At 53.4% G+C, this 17,948-nt stretch overlaps 1 protein-coding gene across 1 annotated transcript in view; it reads right to left on the bottom strand.

Annotated features, from left to right (window-relative positions):
* The window catches only part of ACOX2 (acyl-CoA oxidase 2), a 28,359-nt gene extending 18,560 nt beyond the window's left edge, over nucleotides 1–9,799 (bottom strand). The window contains exons 1-9 of the mRNA XM_008703163.2: nucleotides 9,640–9,799; nucleotides 9,054–9,216; nucleotides 8,687–8,838; nucleotides 8,167–8,274; nucleotides 6,023–6,142; nucleotides 5,570–5,685; nucleotides 4,734–4,906; nucleotides 2,108–2,270; nucleotides 355–545 (exon numbers count right to left, since the gene is read on the bottom strand). Coding sequence (XP_008701385.2) covers nucleotides 355–545; nucleotides 2,108–2,270; nucleotides 4,734–4,906; nucleotides 5,570–5,685; nucleotides 6,023–6,142; nucleotides 8,167–8,274; nucleotides 8,687–8,838; nucleotides 9,054–9,216; nucleotides 9,640–9,799 — 1,346 coding nt within the window. The remainder of the gene's footprint in view (nucleotides 1–354; nucleotides 546–2,107; nucleotides 2,271–4,733; nucleotides 4,907–5,569; nucleotides 5,686–6,022; nucleotides 6,143–8,166; nucleotides 8,275–8,686; nucleotides 8,839–9,053; nucleotides 9,217–9,639) is intronic.
* Nucleotides 9,800–17,948: the final 8,149 nt, after the last annotated feature.

Genomic DNA, 17,948 nt, shown 5'->3' with positions numbered 1-17,948 from the left:
AGGAGCTGCTTACAGCAGGCCCAGCAGGCTGGGGCAGAGTCCTCGCGGCAGGGAAGCTCGGGTGAGCGGCCATGGGAGAGAGGAACCGGGACCAGCTGGGGAAGGAGGCGGGGAGGGGGTGGGGCAGGCCGCGAGGACCCCGTGGGGCAGGTGCAGGGCGGCGTTTTCCCGAGAGCTGTGCGAGCCCCTGAAGAAGGTGAAGCACCGGACAGCTGTGCTCTTGTCCCGCCTACGAACAGCTCTGGACGGACCGGAGGCAGGCCGTGCGTGTCGGTGGGTCTCTGCACGGCGCTGCCCGGGGTCTGCTCCCGCCGTGGGCATCGCGCGCTGCTTCAGCTCACGCAGGGGCCTCACCTGGCCGTCTGCAGATAGAGCACGGTGTTGTCACCCTCGTAGGTGCAGGAGGCTGTCACTTTGGTGACCAGTGAGGGCAGGCCGCTCAGCTTCGAGTAGCCGTGGCCGCCACAGGCTTGGCGGCACAGCTCAGTCCCCTGGAGGCACAAGTCTGACACCATGGCCTTGATTCCTGCGCTCAGGGCGTGAAGCTGCAAGGGCAGGGGATCAGGGTGAGGAAGAGATCCCTCCAGGAACAACCCACTCATTGAGCACCTGCTGTATGCCCATGACAACCTGTGAGGTAAGAATGATTTCCTAGGCTTGCAACTTTATGAGAGAGAAGGCTGAGACTCAGAGATGTTATGTGACTTGCCCAAGGTCATACGATGAGGCCATGTAGCTGTAGGGGCAGTAAAAACAAAGGAAAACTGTCCAGGCCAGTGTCTCCAGGATCTCGGGAAGAGGGTGCTTCCTGGATTGGGCTCACCATCATCCAGGAGTTATGGATTTTGCTGGCAAGTGGAGTTTTTGGAGAGCCGGCCTGTGACTGTGGAGGTCCACCATCAACCCACTGGCCTGGGTTGTAGGAGGGGCTGCCAGGTAGCAGACCTAGTTTGAGCTTTTGGTTCTTGAAAGCCCTTACCCATCTTTCAGACTTTTTTTTTTTAAGATTTTATTTATTTGACAGAGAGATAGCCAGCGAGAGAGGGAACACAAGCAGGGGGAGTGGGAGAGGAAGAAGCAGACTCCCAGCAGGGGAGCCCGATGTGGGGCTCCATCCCAGGACTCTGGGATCACGCCCTGAGCCAAAGGCAGATGCCCGACGACTGAGCCACCCAGGCGCTCCCGTCTTTCAGACTTTTAAGTCCTTGGGAGGAAGGTCATGTTCCTTAATCTCTCTGTGCTTCACTTTCCTTTTTTTTTTTTTTTTAAGATTTTATTTATTTATTAGACAGAGATAGAGACAGCCAGCGAGAGAGGGAACACAAGCAGGGGGAGTGGGAGAGGAAGAAGCAGGCTCATAGCGGAGGAGCCTGATGTGGGGCTCGATCCCATAACGCCAGGATCACGCCCTGAGCCGAAGGCAGACGCTTAACCGCTGTGCCACCCAGGTGCCCCTGTGCTTCACTTTCCTAATCTGTAAAATGGAAATGTAAATGGTGCCAGTAGCACAATTGGAAGGATTAATGAAGCAATGCTTATAAATCACAGGGTCTAGTGGACTAAAACTTAATGTATATCTAAGCCCAGAGTCCTTCATCTGGGACCCTTGGGGCCCGATGTGTTTTGGAATCAGTATTTTTTGTATTTCAGAAAGCTAAAGCAGGGCATTGAAGGTAGATTATATATAATACCCAGAAAAGTCTGGGGCAGCCTTAGTGATCAAACTCATTAGTATTTCTGCTGCAAAATGTATACACATCCAGTGGGATAAATCAGATCAATTCAGTTCATACCATGCCAGCAAATGTGTTCTCAATGACTGTAATTTTTCAGAGCTTTTTAGGTTTCAAATACACACCAGGGATTGCGCTCTTGTGTTCTATGTATTATGTGTGATTATTCCCTCCAGCATTTTTGGAGCTTTCTAGAGGCCAGATGTAGGTGGATTTATATGCCGGGTATAGTTCGCCCTGGACGTCCTGGGATATTGGACGGCTGCGGGAGGGAGTAAGAGGAGCCCATGGGAACAGGAGCGGGGTTGCTTCCCATTGGGCAGAACAATTTCAGCCGTTTTCCCAGCTCCTGCCCCCCAGCAGACAGCACGTACCTCAGGCAGGTGGCTGAAGTCTTTGTTCAGAATGGCGTCACAGGAGCTGTGCAAGAATTCCGAGAGGTTGCTCGCCAAGAAGTGGAATGCATAGGCTGTGGCCAGCTGAGGAAGGAGTTTCTGCTGCTGTGTCTGGTAGTCCAGGATTTTTGCCTCTGGATCGCTGAGGGGAAGAAAAGCAGAAGGTTTAGAAGATTGCTACATGCCCCTTCCACCTTCCCATATCCCCAGGGCCATAAAAGACTTAAAAACTGAGGTTTTTTTTATATAACTCAACCCAAAACTTGATCTGAACTGGTATGAGGTTAGTAATAATCTTAAAATTCCATCTAACATGAATATCTACACATTTCTCTGTAGAGATACTGACATGTTTGCTTATGGGTGCTGCCCCTTATGGGGGAAGTGTACAAAATTACAGCCTATGCACCATATTATCTTGCCAACATCTGGAAAGTTCTGAATTCCAACAAATTGGGTCCCAAGGATTTCAAGAGAGGGCTTGTGGTCTTGTACCCCTGCTGATGTGAAACTTGACCTTTCACTGTCCAGGTGCACATACAATGTGCTGGGAGGTACATCAAGTCTAATCCGTAACTCTGAGGATGGGAACTTGGGTCTGACGGAATCCCAAGGCAGGGACTGTATATGCCTTGTCTGTTGCTGTGCCTAGCACGAAGGGGACCGGAATGACTATTTATGGATCAAAAGAAAGCGTGACTATGAGAAGCCTCCCATGGCTGTTTGGAAGAATCTTAGGTCAGCAGACCCTCATTTGGACACTTAAAAAAAAAAAAAAAGATTTTGGGGTGCCTGGGTGGCTCAGTTGTTAAGCTGTCTGCCTTTGGCTCAGTCATGATTCCAGGGTCCTGGGATTGAGCCCTGCTTCAGGCTCCATGCTCAGCGGGAGTATGCTTCTCCCTCTCCCACTCTCCCTGCATGTGTTCCCTCTCTTGCTGCCTCTCTCTGTCAAATAAATAAATAAAATCTTTTAAAAAAAGATTTTATTTATTATTTGAGGGGGTAGGGGCAGAGGGAGAGGAGAGAGAGAATCTCGAGCAGACTCCCCACTGAGCACAGAGCCCCGACATGGGGCTCGATCCTACAACCCTGAGATCATGACCTGAGCTGAGACCAAGAGTCGGACACTTAAACGACCGAGCCACCCAGGCGGCTCAGACACATACATCATAACCATCCTTGGGACACCTGTGCAACCCAGAGAACTGGGCTCTGGACGGGACTTCAACGGCAGCACCTTTTCCCCAGCACCCCTGTCCTCCAGAGAAGACTTTCTCAGCAGGGGGTTTCTGAAACCCAGGCCAGTTGCAGTGCCCTGCGTTTGCCGGAGGAAAAGGACCCTGGGCTACGGGCCTGGCTTGCTTTGTTGCCTTTCACTGTCCACACTGCCCTGAAAGAGTGCTCCTGTCATGCCCGTGTTGTAGGTGAGGACGCTGAGGGACAAAGAGGTGGTGCGGCCCAGCTGTGTGTCCCCCAGGTCTGTCTGGCATCTGACCCTCTGTCCATTTCGCACCGCACTCCTGGATCCTTGAGCCCACGGCATGAAGTGTCACCGGATTCTTACACTGGAAGTTCTCCCACTCTTCCCATTTCTCAGGTGAGAAAACAGAGGCCCAGAGTGAGCAAAGGACTTGCCCAGGGTCCCTTAGCAGAGTTGGGACAAGAACTGCCGGGTCGAAGCCCACCCCTCAGCACCATGAGTTCAGTCATGACTGTACCCTCTCTTCCCACACTGGCACCATACGCTCAGCTCCGTGCTGCCACATCCTGGGTACATGTCCCCACTGGGAGCATATGCATTCTAAAAAATTATTTGCTGTTTACCTAAAATTCAAATTTAACCAGCAGTCCTGTATTTCCTTTCGCTGGCAGCCGTGCCTGTGTTTACACAGGCACGCATATGCATGGGGACACATCACACATGGTAAAAAACAGAGTACAGGGGCGCCTGGCGGGCTCAGTCAGAGAAGCATGCGGAACTTGATCTCAGGGTTGTGAGTTCAAGCCCCACGTTGGGTGTGAAGATTACTTAAATATTTAAACAACAACAGAGAGCACAGTGAGCTATTTAGCCCCATGGAGCCGAGGGAGCCTTAGCTGGACACAGCCACATACCACAGAACCCATCCGGACTTGGCCATACCGCACAGGGATGCTGACAGTCACAGCCAGACGGAACCCACGCCATCCACTGTCCAATGTGACAGCTGGGCTTTCTCAGACACGATCACTCACACCCTGACAGAACTCAGGAGCCACGATCACCCACCTTTTGGCAACCAGCTGACAACCCAGACACACTCAGCCAGTCACAGCCGAGCTGGACTCGGACAGACAGATCTGAGTCAGATCTGATGGTACAGGGCCGAAGATCACACAGAAACCCAGACACTGACAGACATAGGTCGGCCAGGGTTAGAGGGAGCCCGATGGAGACGTCGCAGACGGGCCCAGACGGGCCGGGTCTGGGCAGAAGTTGCGTGTGTGTTGCGGGGGTAACGTGTATTCCCGGCACTCCACTCTGGCAGGGGGTGGCGTCCGGGGGCAGACACTGTGGGATGGAGAGTAGTCCTGTGTGTCATGGTCAGCTGTGGGTGCCCCTTACTTGGGCCGGATGCGCGACTGGCGGCGGATGACGGAGTAGCGGACGGCGATGACACAGGCCTTCTGCAGCAGGGGTATGACCTCGCCCAGCAGCATATCCACCCGTATCACCACCATGGAAAAGTAGTTGGTCTGCGGTGATCCAAGCTTGAGGTAGGTGCCGTCTGGCAAGACCTGGTGGACCGAAGACAGGCGCCGGGTCTGAGCCTAGGCTCCCCAGCCTGTCCTACACCATAACTGTGGGCTTGCCTCGCCTCCAGGCTCACAGGCCTCAGACCGCTCACCTGGAGCGGGGGGCTGATGGCCCACTGGAGCGCGCCGGTTGTTACCCGCACCCATGCTTTCTGCTGGCCAGCCCCTGCCTCAGGTGCCTGGGTTCGCAGCGCCTCTCTTGGGACACCCAGGACCTCCCCCAAATCCATAGCTAAAGGGAATGCCTGGCAAGACGGGGACTCCAGAACTTCCTCAAGCACTCGGCTGGTGTCTGGTCAGTGACTGGTTGTCCGGGCCTCACTGTAGCGAAATATGCATGTCACCCTCAGCCCTCCCCTCTTCTCACATCGTCTTGCCACCGACCCTATGACTGCTCTGCCACCCCATGAAGCTCTGAGCATTTACCCAGGAGAACTCTGAGGCTCAGAGAGGTCAAGCGACTCGCCCAAGATCACACAGCTCCTTAACTGGGGCTTTACCCAGATCTGTGGGGTACCAGAGCCTCTCTGGGGTGGGGTACCCCAAACTCTGCTCTTTAGAGGAAGACCCAGAGCCAGCAGCAACCTGCAGGACTGCTACCCCTCGCTGGGCAGTGCAGGCTTGCACCCTCCCCAGGACCCCCACCTGTGCAAAGCGGCTCAGCATGTTCTCTCTAGGGACCCGCACGTGGTCCAGTCGCAGGAAGCCGTTGTCTGTGGAGTCAAAGCCCATCTTGGGCCCGATGTCTCCAACAGTGACTCCTAGAAAGATATGGAGATGGGAATGTCTATCAGCCATGTGCTTGAGGTGTGCCAGGTACCCCCTGCTCCCCAACCCATGTTCCAGCTCCCCTGAGCCTCACAGCAGCCTGTCACATGGGTTATTACACCTGTTTTGCAGGTGACCGAGCCAAGGTCAGACAGGTGCTGAATCTTGCCCAAGTTCACCCAGCCAGTTAGCACCAGGTCTATCCAACTGGACTCCTCTCTGCCCAAGGGAGACATGTCCCAGCTTCTCCCATAACCTCCGGGGCCTCAGGATGGGGAGGCCTGGTGCAGTCTCTTCCTGGCAGTGGTCCTGGGAGCCACCGGGGCTTACCTGGCAGTGGGCTGTGGTCCTCAAGGCTCCGGATAGGCACGATGAAGGCGTGCATGCCCCGCCGGGCTCCTGAGCAGATCAGCTGGGCCTGGACCAAAGCGTGGGTGGCTGACCGTCCCACTGAAGTTGGAGAAAGGAGAGGTGCCACATGATCTCTGGTGTAGGAGGCCCTGTGGTATGGAGCAGGCAAGCTAACTCTCCCTACCAGGAATCTGGATGTGGGTCCAATCTGTAATGGGTTAGGAGGACCAGTGTGATGGCACGGGGAAGGGCAGGCACCCCATGAAGCCAGGATGGGGTTTGTTTGGTCTGCCTAAAACGGTAAAGGTCAGGGGAGGATGCACAAGGGGCCTGAAGGGTAGCGGGTATTTCCAGGGGGTTTACACAGGGCAGGGAGAGCCAGGCAGAGGAGGGGGTAGCATCCAGGGCAACAAAGTGATGCTTTTTGAGGATACCCCTTGACTCACATGGCCTTGACTCATCCTTGGAAATGACTGCAACAGTCTTGAGAGCTTTCATAGGAGTGTCTGGCTCTGGAGTGCACTGGGTTGGAGGGCTTTATGGGCAGCGATTTGGTGGCTGGAGGTGCAGGGGGTTCTGTCTAAAGGTTACATGTGTGGAGCAACCACCCTACAATACACAGGCATGGGGTAGGGAGGCTCAGGGAGGCTGCTGGCGATCTTGAGGGTTGCAAAGCCCTCCACACCCTCTAGGTGCTTCCCCTTCCAAAGGCAAAGCTGACAAAGGTTATGGATTTTAATGAAAATAGCCTAAATGGAACAATCTGGAAAAGCTTGGCATCTTTAAAAATTTGGTTCTTCTGCAGTCTTCTGGCTGCGGTGTGTGCCCTTGAGTCATTTTCTTTGGAATCTTTACGTCAGAGCTGCTGGGGTATGTATGTTAGGGTCCGTGGTGAGAAAACTGATCCCTGATCACAGGGAAAGGTGTGCATCGCTGCCCCCCCCCCATCCCAGGAGCCTCAAAGAGTCACTGATCCCAGAGAGGGGGAACTGCTCCCAAAGAACCAAACAAATCTAACAGTGTTTTGCAAAAAGCACTGTGAAATGAGCAAGTTGTTTTCTCTTTTTTTCTGTCCTCAAAAACCTGTAAATGAATCACTCTATCATCCACCTAATAATAATGAATACAGATAATTACCATTTATCTGCTGGCTCCCGTGCTGGTGCTTTCCAGTTCTTGCAGGGTGGGTATGATGAGCCCCATTGTCCAGATAAGGAAGCTGAGGCTCAGAGAGGCCAGCGAGGCCCTCAAGGTCACCAGCCTGGAGGGGGCGGAGCTGGGATTTCAAGCCCGCCTGATTGCCAAGGCTGGCTTCTTTTTTCTGCCATTCCGACGGCAGTCATCCGTTCCCTCCCTCTCCTCTCTGGTTGCTCTCTCCTCCATCCCTTATTTCTCTGACTTCCCTCTGTCTCAGTCTTTCTCCCTCTCTGCTTATCCCTGGCCTGTTTCTTTCTGCTTAGTTGTACTCTTGGCATTCATTGTTTTTTCTCCCCCGTGGAAGCATTCACCAAATGGGTCCTGAAGTGTCACAGACGTGCCCTCACAGGTGTATTCACATCCCGGGAAGAGGGCCTTGGCGGGAGCCCCCTTTTGGGCAATCCCGGAGCCCCGGGGGAAGCGCGATGCGGTCGCCACCTGGTGGCCACAGGGGGCAGGGTGGCGCCGGTGGCCGGACTGTGGCTGAGCCTTTCTGGGTGTCTGAAGCAGGGGCGGTGGTCTGTGAACTGGGTGATGGGTTGGCGAGCTTAATCACTAACTTGGGAGGCGAGAGTGCCTGGGACTAGGCTGTGTGTATGTGATGTGTGTGTGCACGTGTGTGTCTGTGTGGGGGCAGGGTGCGTGTGAGAGAGGTCTTGGCCCTCATCCCCCACAGGCTGGGTGGGTTTCCTCAGCTATTTCAAAGTTGGGGCCTCTCAGCCACTCATGGATGAAATTCTTCCCATCCCCCCTGTTGACAGAGTGAGACCCTGAAGTTTGAGATCGTGAATGGATTCGCTCAAGGTCACCAGCCTAGAACAGGGAATCCGCCTGAGGTCTGGCGGACCTCAGAGCCAGTGCTACTCCACTGCCCGACTTTTTCTCCTTGGGGACAGATAGGGCTGGGGGAGTGGATGGATACTCACTGTCCCCAGGCCACCATTTGGTGGCCGTGAACGTGGGGCTGTGCACCACAAACTCCTGGGTGGCCGTATCATAGGTGGCTTCGGTCTCCAGGCCCTGAAGATACGTCCCTGGGAATCAAGGAGGGGAGTTCGTGAGGCAGGGAGTCAGGATAGGAATCTCACCGGGGAGCAGTGTCCTGGTGGGCTGGGAACTGCCAGGTACCAGACCCATCTGGAGGCGGGCTAGCTCCCAGCTGTACTCACAGGCACTTCTCGTCTTTCACCCGTGGGCTGTGTGGGGGACACATGGCCAGTCCGTGACAAGGGATGCTTGCTGACATTTCCAGAAGGAACAACTTGCCCCACGCACGCTAGCTCGCTAGCTCATATGGTGTGTTTGCATAAACTAGAAAAAGGAACCCTCTCCTCCGAGACCCTTGACTGCCACCTGCTGGAGTGTTTCCATACGAACTACGCAATCTCTGACTACGGCGGGGGGAGTGGGCTCTCTGGAACCATGCACGCAGAAACCCTGGCTCACCGTGCCCCAGTTCCGTCTGGGCATATGATGCAATGATCTGGAACTCGTTGCAGAGTGGGGTCCATTTGGCAATCTGCTCCTCTGAGCCCAGGCTCCTGAGGGATTTCTGGAACACTCTGTGTAGATTAAAGGCCAGTTCTCCAGAAAGGGCTCTGTCGGGGAAAGACACGGTGGTTGAGTAGCCCGCTGGAGACAGGGACCCCGGTACCGTCAGCCTGGCAGGGTGCAAAAGGGAAGGGGCATCTGCCACCCTGCCTTCCCAACAGCTACGGCCTTTAAAGGTGGGGAAAATCGCTCATGGTGTTAAGGCTCTCCAGGTGATCCCAGGTGAACTCCTCTCTGGTGGGGCTGCCCTGAGAACGAGTACCTGTAAGCGTAATAGAATTCAGGGCTGTTTTCCGACCAGCCCAGGCGCTTTGCTATTTTCTGGAGGTGAAATGTCTTCCGAACAGCAGCCACGTAGTGTTCATTCTGCGTCATGAAATAATTATCCTTCGGGCTAAACTCTGGGTCACTGTGGATGATGCTCTCTTCCAGAGACAGAAAACAGAGGGCTTAGAGACCAGAGTGAGGCTCCTGGCACCTTCAGAGCTTTCCACCCTCTTGCCTTGTGGACATGGAAAGGAAGTCAGACATTATTGGCATTTTACAGATGTAATGACTGAGCACCCAAGGTGGGAAGGTGACTTGCTCAAGGTTACAAAGCCATGCAGTGGCAGAATAAAGACCAGCCTCCAGGTCTTCTGCTGCCTAAGACTTTTCTATCCTTCAGATGGGCTCAGGGAATACGGACTTGTTAAAGGTGTCTTTGCAGTCCAAAGGAATGAATCTCTAACAGTGGAATTTTGAGAGCAAAATTTGTCATTGAAGGTGGGACCACCAGTGAAGGACTCTCCTTCTAAGAAAAGCATATGGGCACAGAGCAGATGTTCCATTCCTCAGCTTCCTCTTACCGACTTTCCTCCGGAGTGCAGTGTTCTGGGGACCTCCATTCAGGATGTTGATGAGCCGTTCCACGTTGAAGGACGGTATGTACCTCTCACTCTCTATGTCGGGATGCACTTGCCTGCTCCAGGTATCCCCCAGGGACACTCGGTGCACCGGGCTGCCCATCCTAGCCTGGAGCTGCCTGGCGCCTGAGGAGAGATACTTCTGGCTGAGGGGCTCTGAGCCTTGGGTGGTGCTGAGAACCTGTGCGCGGGAGGAAGCGCCCAGAGCTGAGCATCAGCCAGCGGCTGCTCGGTGTGGGACAGCAGCTCCCCTGGAATATTTGAGCGCCACTGCACCCCCGCCTCCTCCTCTGTGGGCACTCGGCTGGCCATGCCCACAGTCATTGCTCCATGAATGGTAGTGCAGTACCTGTTTGTCGAGCTTCGGGCAGGATCCAGTCACAGGGCTCGAGCTCTGTCCACTGCAACCTGTATGACAGACAGGGTTGCCTGCGGGAGTTCTCACAAGGTCAGTTCACGTCACAAACACACAGCTGGAGGCGGCCAGGAGTTGGACAGGGTCTGACCGCAGAGCACATGCTCTGTCACACTATGGCCCTGCCGGGGGGGGGGGGCTCACTCCAGGGACCTGTGGTCCCATTCACCTGGTCCCTTGAGTCCTGGGCTCATTCAGCCCATTTCCGTGAGCCTTGAGGGGTACCTCAGAGCTGGGGGGAAGAAGCTTGCTTCTGGCCTGGGAACTGCTCCCCCTGGGACCTCTGTGTGTCCCCCCGCAGCCAGGGTGGACCTGTGTCCTTCAGCAAACCCTCAGACTCTCAGAAGCCCCTGTTCCCCCACAGCAAGGCAACCACCAGGCAGGCTCCTTTCTACTTCTTGAGTGTCTCAAATCCATTTGTTCCTGCCCCATGCCTGTCCCCCTCAACACCACCATCTCTCACCTGGCCTCAGTGGCCCGCTTATCTGTTCTTCTGGCTGCCCGGCTGAGCTCTTCAACTGCAGTCACCTCGTCCCGGCCCCTGCTTGGAATCTGCCCCTTGGTGCCCACTGTTTGTTGGGGAGAGTCCATGCTCCCAGCCCATCCCTGCCCCTTAACCTGGATCAGCTCCTCCCCTCCCTTTCCTCCTCCCCTTTGCCTCTGCTGCTTTCCCCCGTGTTCCTAGTGAGACCCAGCTTCCAGGGACCCCTCCTCCAAGAGCCTTCCTGACGGCAGCAAACCCACCCCCCTGGAGAAACAGAGTGCCCCTTTGCTGCCCCACTGGGTGCTGTTAGAGTAGACAGTAGGAGCAATGCCTTATTTGCCCCAAAGTCCCCCTCCCAAGTGCCTGGGTGGCCAGCTCCACTGTCCCACGCTGCCTAGCTGTCAGGAGGCACGTGGTCTATCTTTCCCGCAGGCAGCCACCACAATACTGCAGATACGTTTCTTACTATCCCGTCTTACAGGGAGGTCAGGAAGGGGACTCTGTAAGGTCATGTAGCCACAAGCGGCAAGTGGGGTTTGTATGCAGGCTTCCAAACCGATACCCCCTGAGTGGGTGGCAGGGCCATGGGGGTGCTGACAAGGGGCCTGGCACATTCAAGGAGCCCCTCTCCCCTGGTCCCTGGACCCCTGCAAGGCTGCCTAGCTGGCCTCCTGTCTTCCTGCCCCACACTCGACTGCTGCGGCCTCCTTGCTGGGCCTGGACTCCCCCCACAGCCCACCTATGCGAGGTTGTAGCCTCTGCCTCAAACGCTTCTTCTGGAACACTCTTTCCCCGCGTGTCCTCTTGGCTCCCTCGTTATTTCCTTCAAGCCTTTCCTCAATATCACCCTCGGTGAGGTCCACCTGACTGACCTCTTTAAAATCCCGAGCCCCCCTCCCCAGGCATTCCCAACCCCCTCCCTCTGCTCTACTTTTCCTCCTAACATACAAGATAATTTGCTCACTTATGTTGTTTATTGCTGTCTCCCCCACTACAGGGTAAACTCCAAGGGCCCAGGGGCCTCTAAGTGCTAAAGCTTAGCACAGGGCCTGGCCTGCGGGCGGGGTCTCGTAAATAGGGGGGTGTGACCCACTGTGCCAGTGCCCGGGCCACCTGAGGGGACTCCTCGGGGACTGTCAGCGGCTGAGCCTGGCTCTTCCTCTCCCCGCCTGTCCGGGCCCCCATTCCAGAGCCCGGTGCCCGGACCACGCGCACCCAGTTCACTGTGAGCCAGCGAACCCCACAGCGGCCACCTGGAGTCCCGAGGCCTGGGCTCCGAACCTCCAGATGGAACTCGGAGTTACCTCACCTCTGTCGGCTTCCCTTCCCTTGTCTATAATTCACAGGCTGTAAAGGGAAGCTCTCAGTAAGCTGTGAAGCACCGAGTATTTGTAACTTGAGATTATTACTGTTTTCTCAGCGCCCCCTGACAGAGTTTCTTAATTCCCGGAGTGACGTTGAACGGTGGGACTTTGGATTCTCTGGCGGTCTGCCCGGGAGGTATTTATGGGCAGGCACGGAGGGTTCAGGTTGTACAGGAAGCATTGATTCGCTTTGTTTTCCATCCATGTTTTTAAGTGCCCACCATGATCTAAGCACTGGGGCACAGCAGGACGCAGAAAGAAAAACCTCTACCGGTCCTTTGCCTCTGGGAAGCATCCAGACTGGGGTTGGGGGGAGGGCTGCTGGGGAGACAGTAATCACAGGAGAGAGGAGCAGGAAAACCTGGAATCACTCTAACTCGCGATCACTGCTAATGAATTTATAACTTTTTTGAACTTAATGGTTTATTGCCCTCTCTTCCTGCTCCCCCTTTCCCGGGCCCCCCTGGTCCTACCTCTCCAGCTCCTTTTTATCTTTTCGTCTCTCACCACACTGTTTTGGGAAGTCATCGCAGTGTGGATTAGAAGCCCCAGGACCTGCTTTCTTAGCTCCAAGTTTTTCCCCCTTGTGGTATAATACAATATGCATCTATTTGGTCTTTGTCCCCAGTTCCCGGCACAGAACCCCTAAAACCCTTGCAAGCTACTGAGTGATAAGACTATATCCTTTTTATCTGTGGCCGGGGACCGTACATAGCTTCAGGATGGAGCCTGCTTGCCGGAAAGACCAAGCCTTAATTAAAGCCCTTGGAATTCTCAGTTCCCTCCCGTACACCCTCCCCACCCAACCTCCAGGCAGGGGAGAGGGGTTGCAGATTGAGCTAATCACCAGTAGCCAATGATTTAACCAATTACGCCTCTGTAGTGAAACCTTGGTAGAAATCCCTCAACAACAGGGTTTGGGGAGAGTTGGCAAACATGGAGGTGGGAAGCTCCATGTTGCCTCTGGCCCCTCCCTGCCAAGACCTTGTCCTCCGCATCCCTTCCAACTGGCTCTTCCCAAGTTGCATCCTTTATAATCAACCAATAAACGTAAGTAAAGTGCTTTCTTGAGTTCTGTGGGTCATTCCAGCAAATTATTGAACCCAGGGTGGGGGGGGGGGTTGTGGGAACCTCTGAATTTATAGCCAGTACATCAGAGGTACAGGTGGCCCCTGGAATGTGGAATTGTTGTCTGAGGTGGGGGCAGTCTTGTGGGACTGATCCTTAAATCTGTGGGATCTACACTAACCCAAGAGTTGGTGTCAGAATTGAACTGAATTGCTGAACACCTGGTCGGTGTTGGGGAATTGTCTGTTGGTGTGGAAAGCCGCACACTGGTGTTAGAAAAAGACACCACACCCTCGGTACACCCACTACAGCGGTGGGTATTTTCCCTTTAGCTATTGGTTTTTGTGTTAATCACCAATGAAAGCAAGGACTGTGCTGTCCTTGGTCACAAACACAGCCCTGTTCCCAGACCAGCGTCCGGCCCAGGGCCAGTGCCCAACAAATATTTGGCGGATGAACGAATAAACAAAGGTCGATAGTGAAGGACTTTGGAGCTTTGGCATTGTTTTAAAAGGTGGGAGTTGGAAAGGCAAGAGAAAAGCAAAAATGAACTCGTGGGACTTCATCAAGATAAAGAGCTTCTGCACCGCCAAGGAAACAGTCAAAAAAACTAAGAGGCAGCCGACAGAATGGGAGAAGATATTTGCAAATGACACTACAGATAAAAGGCTGGTATCCAAGATCTATAAAGAACTTCTCAAACTCAATACACGAGAAACAAATAATCAAATCAAAAAATGGGCAGAAGATATGAACAGACACTTTTCCAATGAAGACATACAAATGACTAACAGACACATGGAAAAATGTTCAAAATCATTAGCCATCAGGGAAATTCAAATCAAAACCACACTGAGATACCACCTTACGCCAGTTAGAATGGCAAAAATGGATAAGGCAGGAAACAACAAATGTTGGAGAGGTTGTGGAGAAAGGGGATCCCTCTTCCACTGGTGGTGGGAATACAAGTTGGTACAGCCACTGGAAAACAGTGTGGAGGTCCCTCAAAAAGTTAAAAATAGAGCTACCCTATGATCCAGCAATTACACTACTGGGTATTTACCCCAAAGACACAGACATAGTGCAGAGAAGGGCCATATGCACCCCAATGTTCATAGCATTGTCCACAATAGCTAAATTGTGGAAGGAGCCAAGATGCCCTTCAACAGATGACTGGATAAAGAAGATGTGGTCCATATATACAATGGAATAGTACTCAGCCATCAGAAAGAACGATTACCCACCATTTGCAGCAACATAGGACTGGAGGAGATGATGCTACGTGAAATAAATCAAGCAGAGAAAGACAATTATCATATGGTTTCTCTCATTTATGGAACATAAGAAATAGGGAGATCGGTAGGAGAAGGAAGGGAAGAATGAAGGGGGAATGAACCATGAGGGGGAAATGAACCGTGAAGAGACTATTGACTCTGGGAAACAAACTGAGGGCTTCAGAGGGGAGGGGGGTGGGGGAATGGGATAGGCCGGTGATGGGTAGTAAGGAGGGCACGTATTGCATGGAGCACTGGGTGTTATACGCAAACAATGAATCATGGAACACTATATCAAAAACTAAGGATGTACTGTATGGTGACTAACATAACATAATAAAAAATTTTTTTAAAAGAGGTGGGAGTTGGTGTGTTTGTGTGTCTATTTGCACACACCTGTATACCTTGACACGAGACCCAGCCCTTCAATCTCAAAGCGGGGGATTCCTTTGGAACTACTTGTGCCCAGCTGGGCCTCTGAAGTGATCCTGGTCTTTCTGCAGCCTTTCCTGATCTTTCCTGATAGCTCCTGATCCTGTGCCCTTCAGGAACTCAAGTTGTTAATATCCAAGGGGCGCCCCACAGGTTCCCCACAGGTGGTCCTTCTGTGAAAGTGTTGCTCTTCGAGGTGAATGATTTTTCTCTTTCCGTCTATTTCTGTGCTAAAATTTGGCTTGTCTTGGGGCACCTGGGTGGCTCAGTTGGTTAAACGTCTGCCTTCGGCTCAGGTCACGATCCCAGAGCCCTGGAATCAAGCCCCACATTAGGCTCCCTGCCATCATTCCTGGAGTGACTATTTCGCAGTACCTGGGGTGCCCGAGGCCCTGCTCAGGGTGGGACCCAGAGTGGAACCAGGCCTCTGTGAGTGGGGTGGGATGTTTATAGGTCCCCTCACCTCCACTGCATAACAGCCCTGGAAAGTAGGATGCCTCTGCTCGTTTTGCAGAAGAGGAAACAAGCCCAGAGAGGTGTTTGCCCAATAAGTATGATGCAGAGCTGGAATTTGAACCTGGTTTTCTGGCTCTTTCCCTATTTGTACAAGGTTGGCAAAGACATCAAGAGAGCCAGAGCACCTCTTTTGGCAGGACTTCTGAGATGTGGTGACTCTGGGCAGCTGTCCTCTTCTCCTAGGTCTTGGCCTCCCCCTCTGTGATGACGGGTGTCTCCTCCCACCTCCCCACCATGTCCCCGAGGTAGCATCACACCTTAAAAATCTTTAAAAAAAGTTAAAAATTAATTAAGTAACCTCCGCACCCAACATGGACCTTGAACTCATGACCCCAAGATCAAGAGTCACATGCTCTTCTGAGTCAGCCAGGCGCCCCACCAGACATTTTATGTTTGTTAACTGTCCTCTCAGCTACCCGTGAGGCTGCATTATCGGAACCCTCATTTACAGATGAGAAACTCAGAGATATTAAACAATATGTCAAAGGTCACCCACCCGGAGAGTTGCAGAGCTGGATCCCCGCCACCCTACGTCCCTTTTTAAAAAAATTTTTTTTAAAGATTATATCCTTTTTTATTGTTTAAAAGATTTTATTTATTTATGTGACAGAGAGACAGCCAGCGAGAGAGGGAACACAAGCAGGGGGAGTGGGAAAGGAAGAAGCAGGCTCATAGCGGAAGAGCCTGATGTGGGCTCGATCCCATAACGCCGGGATCACGCCTGAGCCGAAGGCAGACGCTTAATGACTGAGCCACCCAGGCGCCCCTTAAAGATTATATCTATTTGAGAGAGAGGCATCGGGAGGAGAAGGAGAGGGAGAAGCAGGCTCCCCACTGAGCAGGGAGCCAGATGCGGGACTCGATCTCAGGACCCTGAGATCATGACCTGAGCCAAAGGCAGATGCTTGACTGAGCCACCCAGGTGCCCCACCACCCCACCTCTCAATCTGAAGTCTGGCTTTGTAGCCTGGACTCCTAACAGTCATGCCGGGCCACCTGTCAAGATCTCCTTAAAAGGGAAAGTGAGAGAGAGAGAGAAGGAACTTCCATCCCTTGAAATGGGCCAGGCCCAGGGCCAGGCATTTTGTGTCTGTTCTCTCACATTGGAGGACCTGCCAGGCATACAGTAGATGCTCAATGCGTGTTTCTCTCCTTCCTGCTCCTTCACTGAACTTCTTGGGCCAAGGACAGGCATGTGAACCCTGGGATCCCACTGGCCACTGTCTTTTCTTAAAGCATGAGTAGAGTGGGCCTGGATGCTTGTCCCTGGGGCCCAGTCTGCCATATTGGTCCAGGCTGGGCCACCTGCTGTCCGGGAAGAAGGAAGGAGGAAGGCCACAGGGCCTCGGCTTGCTTGCAGGATGTTTCTGGTGCAGATGGGAACACTCGAATGTGGGTGACTTGCAAAACAGTCCCTGCAGCCTCCACCAGCAAATGCTGCCAGGACAAATGTGCGGGCTCCAGCCGGGCAGACAGGCGGACGTGGGTCCGCATCTCGTTTCCACCACCTGCTGATGCTGTGCCTTTGGGAAGTGGCTCGGCCTCTCTAAACTTTGGATTCTTCACCTGTAAAATGGAGGTAATGACAGTCCTGGGGGGATTCCATGAGAGAATTCATAGAAAGTATGACTAGTCCAGTCCCTGGTGCAGACACCAAATATTCAACAAGCATAGATATCATTACCTGTGTCACAGATGGGGAACATGGGGTCCAGCCAGTGTTCCAGGCTTGCGACAAGTAGTGATTGTTGGAGCTGGGGCTTGAACACAGGTCTGGGCACAGGATTAATCTTCTTTATGGGGCAAGCCCAAAGTCAGCCTTGCAGTGGGGGGTGAGCATTTTAGGTCAGGCCCCAAAAGGGTGAGCTTAAGTGCTCTCGTCCCATGTAAAGCCCCTCCTTGGAGGGGGGAGCCCCAGCTCACTTAGCTCTTGCTAGGCGGCCCAGGGGAGTTGTCAGGGTCCTTCACTGGGACCTGCTCATCTCTCTAGGAGTCCTTTCTGAGAAGTCGATGGGCACTCAGTGTCCTCTGTAGGTGAGTGCCTGCCCGTCATCAACTCAGACAATTGTTTGATGGCTGAGATGAGGGCAAGTGGCCACAGGGAGGTATGGGTTCTTTTCTTGGGAGACCCACCAAAAGGGGGGCACTGTGAGGCAGGGCCTGGCGGGAGCAGGGTGGCTGGGGGTTGATGGGTCTGGGGGTGGGGGCACTGAAACACCAAATTGTTTAAGTTACTGCTAGGCAAAGTTCCAGTCTTGCAAGGGGGCAGGAATCCCACTTCGATGGTAGATTTTTTTATTTTTTATTTTTTAGTATGTTATGTTAGTCACCATACAGTACATTAGTTTTTGATGTAGTGTTCCATGATTCATTGTTTGTGTGTAACACCCAGTGCTCCATGCAATACGTGCCCTCCTTAATACCCGTCCCTGGCCTATCCCAATCCCCCACCCCCTCCCCTCTGAAGCCCTCAGTTTGTTTCCCAGAGTCCATAGTCTCTCGCGGTTCGTTCCCCCTTCTGTTTACCCCCCCTTCCTTCTTCCCTTCCTTCTCCTACCGATCTCCCTGCTCTTCCTTATGCTCCATACATGAGTGACCAATGGCAGATTCTAACCTGTCGGTTGGCCCCGGAGACTGGTTGGCCTTGGAGAAGGGGTGGCATAACGTTCCTCACCCCAGAACTCACATCAGTCTACGTT

This window comes from Ursus maritimus, unplaced genomic scaffold (genome assembly GCF_017311325.1).
Source record: "Ursus maritimus isolate PB19 unplaced genomic scaffold, ASM1731132v1 scaffold_14, whole genome shotgun sequence".
Taxonomy (NCBI): domain Eukaryota; kingdom Metazoa; phylum Chordata; class Mammalia; order Carnivora; family Ursidae; genus Ursus; species Ursus maritimus.
The sequence above is the reverse complement of the archived record's forward strand: the minus strand, read 5'-3'. Positions and strand labels throughout refer to the sequence as shown.